Source organism: Lactuca serriola, chromosome 6, assembly GCF_051521515.1.
Source record: "Lactuca serriola cultivar US96UC23 chromosome 6, Lser_US96UC23_V15, whole genome shotgun sequence".
NCBI classification, from domain to species: domain Eukaryota; kingdom Viridiplantae; phylum Streptophyta; class Magnoliopsida; order Asterales; family Asteraceae; genus Lactuca; species Lactuca serriola.
This window is the reverse complement of record NC_136413.1, coordinates 177,248,811-177,255,228: the sequence shown is the minus strand read 5'-3', so window position 1 is coordinate 177,255,228 and position 6,418 is coordinate 177,248,811. Positions and strand designations below refer to the sequence as shown.

At 35.5% G+C, this 6,418-nt stretch overlaps 2 protein-coding genes across 2 annotated transcripts; one reads left to right on the top strand and one right to left on the bottom strand.

Annotated features, from left to right (window-relative positions):
- The first annotated feature begins 2,178 nt into the window (after positions 1-2,178).
- LOC145060437 (VQ motif-containing protein) lies at positions 2,179-3,036 on the top strand. Its single transcript, XM_079008102.1, has one exon. It carries the CDS (start codon positions 2,179-2,181, stop codon positions 3,034-3,036), a length of 858 nt encoding a protein of 285 aa, XP_078864228.1.
- Positions 3,037-3,827: 791 nt separating this feature from the next.
- LOC145057443 (14-3-3 protein 2) lies at positions 3,828-5,803 on the bottom strand. The gene is made up of 4 exons (XM_079005289.1): positions 5,207-5,803; positions 4,335-4,457; positions 4,150-4,266; positions 3,828-4,051 (listed from the first exon to the last, which is right to left on the bottom strand). Exons 1-4 carry the CDS (start codon positions 5,687-5,689, stop codon positions 3,983-3,985), a joined length of 792 nt encoding a protein of 263 aa, XP_078861415.1. The 5' UTR covers positions 5,690-5,803; the 3' UTR covers positions 3,828-3,982.
- Between the last annotated feature and the right edge of the window lie 615 nt (positions 5,804-6,418).

The following is a 6,418-nucleotide window of genomic DNA, read 5'->3' as shown; positions in this document are numbered from 1 at the left end:
CAAAAAGCCTAATTTACTCTCATGGGAAAGGCACACGAGGAGTCTTAACAAATGGAGGTTGACAAAGGTTAGGGCGAGGGACCGTAGTGTTACAAAGGTTTGGATGAAGGACCATTTATGCAACAAAGCTAATAGTTGGATGAACAATGCAATTAGAGGTGCAAACGAGCCGAGCCGAGCCCGGTCCTAGTCAGGCTCATCTCGGGCTCGTTTAAGTTATATGAGGCTCGAGCTCGAGCTCGGCTCGATTCGAGCTTTCTTGTACTGAGCTCGGCTCGAGCTCGGAAATAATTATACAAGCTCGGTTCGGGCTCGGGCTCGACTCGTTTTTTGTTCAACGTGCCAAAATAAGCTTAAGTTCGGCTCGAGTTCATTAAGAAGCTCGTTTATTAATACCATAAATTCCTAATTCCCAAAATATATTTTTATTTTAATATATAAAAATAATAATAAATTATATTATATAAAAACTTGTTTAGGCTTGCAAGCCTAATCGAGCTTAGTGACATAGGCTCGAGCTCGAGCTCGTTTAATAAAGAAACTTAATATTAAGCTCGAGCTCGGCTCGAGCTCGTTTAAAATCGGTTTCGAGTCGAACTTTTAACGAGTCGATCTCGAGTAGCTCACGAGTAACTTGACTCATTTGCACCCCTAAATGCAATAAACTCTAAATGTTAGGTACCTAACATGTAGTTTTGTGATGATAAAATTCATAATCAATCATCTCAATCTAACATAAAGTTTAAGACATTCATAAAACCGTAAAAATAGAAAAACGATGTTTTGAAACGACAACATTCTCGAAAGAAGAAAAAAAATATCATGTTAAATTGAAACAATATGTTTTGTTAGTCGACCCATTTACCATTATCCATACGAGTTTTATTCAATGTTTATAACAAAAAATCGATTCCACATATTTGAGGCTGATTTAATCAAATCTTCAATCCAATTTGTAATGACGTCATCAGGAGTTGTACCCATATCATTAGAAGATGCGTTCTACATATATGTTTTTTTCTTCAAAAACACATGTATGAAAACATGTTCGAAATATGTATCCAACGAAAAAGATGTTCGGAACTATGAACAACATTTAGAAATTTCATAGTAACTTTTTTGTTTCGTAAAAGTAGGTTGCAAAACTCATGTTATTGACTTATAGAAAGTCCTAAAATAAACTTCTATGTGATAAGAACAAGAATTAAATACTTTTAGAATACATTTCCAAGTCAATACGTTTTTTTAAGTCAAGAAGAGTTTTGTTTTGACTCAAAGTCATGTAAATAACATTTCATATGGTCTTTGACATAATTACTCATTTGAGAGGAAGCATATTTAAATAACTTAAATTCAATCACCAAACTATAAAATACCAATTAATAGGTCCTAATCCTATCAACTTTTCGTCAATGCTATTACCACTTCACTCATCATGTCCATGTGTTTTCATGAATTTCATGTGAAATTTTTATTTTTTTAAACAAAATTACATGTTTTACCCATGCCAATACATTGTATTTTAACAGATTTACATATAACTCCCTTATACTTTCTTTTTTTTAAGCTTATCATCTTCTTCTCATTACCCATGAAAATATATATCTATATAAAAAAATCCTCCATATCCATATGTTTTCGATCTATGTTATGCTTTCATCTACGCATCTTCTTGATCTTTACAAGTTTTCTATGAAATTACGTTTTTACCCATGTGTATTGCATATATAAACATGTCCCATTTGGAAAGCAAAGATTGGTGTTAAAAGTGTTTTATGGTCCATGTGATGTCCCTTGGTCTATCCTTCTTCTAAGCTACCACTCTCTCTCTTTCTCTCTCACACACACATAGTCTCTCTCTCTCTGTCCCTTCATACAAACATATCTACAACGTTAAAAGATGTCTGAATTCATATATAATATTGTTTGATTGTCTCTGATTTTGAGCTCAGATTAGATTAGATTATACTCTGTTTTATTAAAGTTATCGTCCCCACAAAGTAATCAATCATCTTCTCCAATCCCTTAAAAAAATATCCCAAATTTATACAGAAAGATTCATATATAGGGGGAGAGAGAGAGTGAGAGAGGGAGAGAGAAAGAAAGGGGAGCTGTGTGTAGATCTAGAGAGAGAAAGTTTCACTGTGTGTTTCAGTGTGTGTTTTCACTGTGTCTGTGATGGATAAAAGCTGTCATTCATCTGGGGAAGAATCTTCTGCTATAAACCCTAATCTTGATTCTAGTACTGGTGGCAAAGATCAGTACTTGAAACAGATTCATAAACTGTCTCATAAGATTTCGAAACCGCCCATTAGAAAACCCTTTGAGTTTGATCATCAAATTCATCAGCTTCATCCGCCGCCGCCTCCGCCTCCGCCGTCGATTTTGGATCATGCCATTGAATCTCAGACGTCAAGTATCCACCATAACCAGCAACAACATCAACCGCCGGTTTATAATGTCAGCAAGAGCGATTTCCGGGATGTCGTTCAGAAGCTTACCGGTTCTCCGGCACACGAACGCCTGACGACTCCGGTTCAACCAGTGAAACCACAAAGCTCTCGTTTACAAAGGATTCGTCCTCCGCCGTTGGAACACGTCGGAAACCGTCCGCCCAACGCCGTCGGAGGTGTGCTTCCGTCAAACCCTAGCTTCCGTCCAGGAAACTTCTTCACCAGTCAACGGCAGCATCACCAGCCTCTTTCCCCGCTTCCGCCGTTACCGGCGGTACACGCGACGGCCGAATCTCCGATCTCCGCGTACTTGCGTTGCTTTCAAACCAACATCACAGGCTTCACTCAACCTCCGCCTCCACAACTACACCCCCGCCCTCCAGCACCGGGTTCCCTTCCGCCATCGGAGTTCACAGCGCCGTCGTCTCCGCTTCCATTCGGGTGCCTACATTCTCCAAGATCACAGTTCCCGATGTTATCTCCCGGATTTCCATTCTCCCCAACAAACCAATTCGGATTCCAACAGCTAACACCACTGTCTCCGACGCCTCCGGCACCAAGCCCTAGATGGAAATCCCTCTGATGAATCATCAATTCAATTGGGGCAAAAGCAATATTCGTAAGTTTCAAGATTAGGGTTTTGAAATACTGATCTAAATACATATACATTACAATGAAGTTATATATGTATATATATATGTATATGCTGAAACCATGATTCAATTTTGGGGGAAAGATCAGTATATTGAAAGAATAGTTGAGCAAGTTGTCTAAAGAATCAATCCTATGTACATGAATGGATTATTGATTATGTAAAAAAGAAACCCTAGGTTTTGAGTTTGTTTCTTTGATTTTGCTGGAATAGAATGGGGTGAAATTGTAGACATTTTTTTTTTAATTTTTTTATAATGTTTGTAATGCATGTTTTTCACAATTATAGATCCAAATTTCTTCAATTGTTTTTCGCATATTGCCTATATGTGATATAATATGCATCTTTCTTTTTTTCCCCTTGAAGAAAAATAGCAAATTGTCATCATGTCATGAGATAGTTATTTAGAAGAACAAGGATCAAGAAAAGATGGATGATTTTTCTTTTGTGGTTCTCCCTTATCAATCTTTTTTACAAATTATCATTATCATTGATTTTAAAAAAATACCATAATTTATACATAACATTTGTGTAGAAAATCTATATGGTAATGGCAGGCAAATCTAGCATTAAATTCGATTGGTCCACTTTATACTTTGACTGGTGCATTAACTTCATTTTTGGAATAATTGAAAAAAATATATATTATTTGAGGAATAATTGTAAGAAAAAAAAATCCTATTTGAATTTTATTTTGTGAAATGAAAAGGTAAAAAAGCAAATTAAAAACGAACCATTTTTTTTTAGAATTACAAATAAATTAAAATACCAGCAACTACAATTCAACACACTTCAATTCTTCAATAACAAATTATCAAATATATAATCAAACCTTCTAATAAATTTAAAAACAATAATATATAAAATTAAAATCAACTCATTCCTTTTGCTCCTCACTTTGCTTTGCAGCCCCCCCTGCTTCCTTGATCTCATCAGCCCCCTCATCCTGTCATAATCAATAATCATATTAATCAAACAAATTATATAATATTAATATTTAAAATAAATAAATAAACTCTTTATAAACAGTGTTTATATTAATACCTGCATATCAGATGTCCACAAAGTAAGATTATCACGAAGAAGTTGCATGATCAAAGTGCTATCCTTATAAGAATCCTCCCCCAATGTATCCAGCTCAGCAATTGCTTCATCAAAAGCCTGAAAAATAAATGTAATTATTTCAAGTTTTTTTATATTTTATAATTTTATAATTTTATAATTTATACCTGTTTGGCAAGATTGCATGCACGATCTGGAGAGTTTAAAATCTCATAGTAAAAAACTGAGAAGTTAAGAGCAAGTCCAAGACGAATTGGATGTGTTGGAGCAAGTTCAGAGTTTGCAATATCCTGAAGAAGAAGAAGAAGAAAAATTATAAAATTTCAGATCCATGAACAGAAAATGGAATGATTTACTTAAAGCAAATGGGGTATGAAAGTAACAGGCAAAGAAATTAATGAGACGTGTTTATTGTGTTTGTAGTTGTACATCACTCACTCTACTTTCACTTTCAGAGGTTCAAATAAAGCAACAACATTTATTAATGGATGTCAGGTAACTGTAGATATATGCAGGGTTTATGAATTTGACCTTTCAATCATCAAGAGTACAGAGAGATGGAAGACATCTTTTGAAAGAAAATGACATGTTATATGCTTTCTAGTTTATTGATTGCTTCAATCTAGAACTGGAATATGTATTGGATTTCAGGAAGGAGGTAGTATATGTATATCTCAGCAGTTTCATATATTCATGGAATGCATAATTTGAACACAACTGTAGTGAGATAGTTGTAGCAAATGTCACCAATCTATGGCATGACCTAAATTTATCACACCTCAGATCATGATTAAGATAGGGAAATTAACGAGGATGCATCAAAATACAAATCAGAAAGTTATTGCGTAGGGTGAAATAACCTAAACTGAATTCCATGAGGTGAATTAGTTTGGGGATTGTAGCTTGTATATGTAAATCTACGAATTTCAGCATATACAAATGCATAAAGCAAAAAAAAAAAAAAAACAGAGAATGTGGCATGATTTAATAGTAATAATAAAACGGTTTTTGATGCGTAGATCGAAGGGGAAAACCGAACCTGAGCGGCCTTATAAGCATTGAGAGTGCTCTCGGCGGCCTCTTTACGTTCACCGCCGCTCTTAAACTCGGCAAGGTAACGATGATAATCCCCTTTCATCTTGAGGTAAAACACCTTGGAATCACCGGAGGATGCAGAAGGAACGAGTTTGGTATCAAGCATTTTCAAAATCCCGTCGCAAATGTCAGAGAGCTCCTTCTCGATCTTGGATCTGTAACCCTTGATCACAGAGACATGATCCTCGTTACCGCGTGACTCCTCCTTCTGCTCGATCGAGGAGATAATACGCCAGGAAGCGCGGCGAGCGCCGATGACATTCTTGTAAGCGACGGAGAGGAGGTTGCGCTCCTCGACGCTGAGTTCATCGGAACCAGATAGTGCGCCGGAGACTTTCTCCATGAATTCAACCATTTCTTCGTAGCGCTCAGCCTGCTCGGCGAGCTTGGCCATGTAGACATTCTCTTCACGCGCCGATGATGCCATAGTTTCAGTAGGATCGGAAATCGGAAGAACACGAGAAGATCTGGTAGGAGTTTTTAGAGAGAGGAGAGGGTAGAAATTTGAGGAGACAAGTATGGAGTGAGAGAGGCGGAGAGAAACAGAAGGGACATTTTATATCCTAAAAATAGCTTCTTTTCTAATCTTGTCAACAATTGTAAATTGTAATTTATATAATTTAATTAATTTTTAATGTCTAATAATTTGATAAAAATAATTTCTGGTTTGCAAAATAAAGAAAGCCTTAATTGAAATAATCAAAAGTCACCCATCATTTTAATATTGGAGGGTTTCGAGTTTGATTTAGCCCTTTGTAATAAGGTGTATTGTTGACTTATTGTATTTAGCCCTTTGTATTATTTGTCTTAAAAAAATATGCCCCACCCTCCAAGAATGGTACTTGATAACTATCATGCCACTAGGGGAGATACTTATGACATTTCTATGAAAATTATAACATAAAATACTACCCAACTTGAATATGTTTAGACGGAGGTTTATAGTTAATAATTTCACAACAAATAATAGAAGAAAAAAAATATATAAATTAGGTTAGTTTTATACATCACTATTAAGATTTAATAAATTTTTTGTTAAATCTTCAAAACGACCATGATTTTTGCAAATCACTTCATGCATAAATCTTCAAAAATCTCTATCATCTGTAAAAAAAAAAATATGAAACAATCCCATTTTAATGATTTTTGCAAGCGA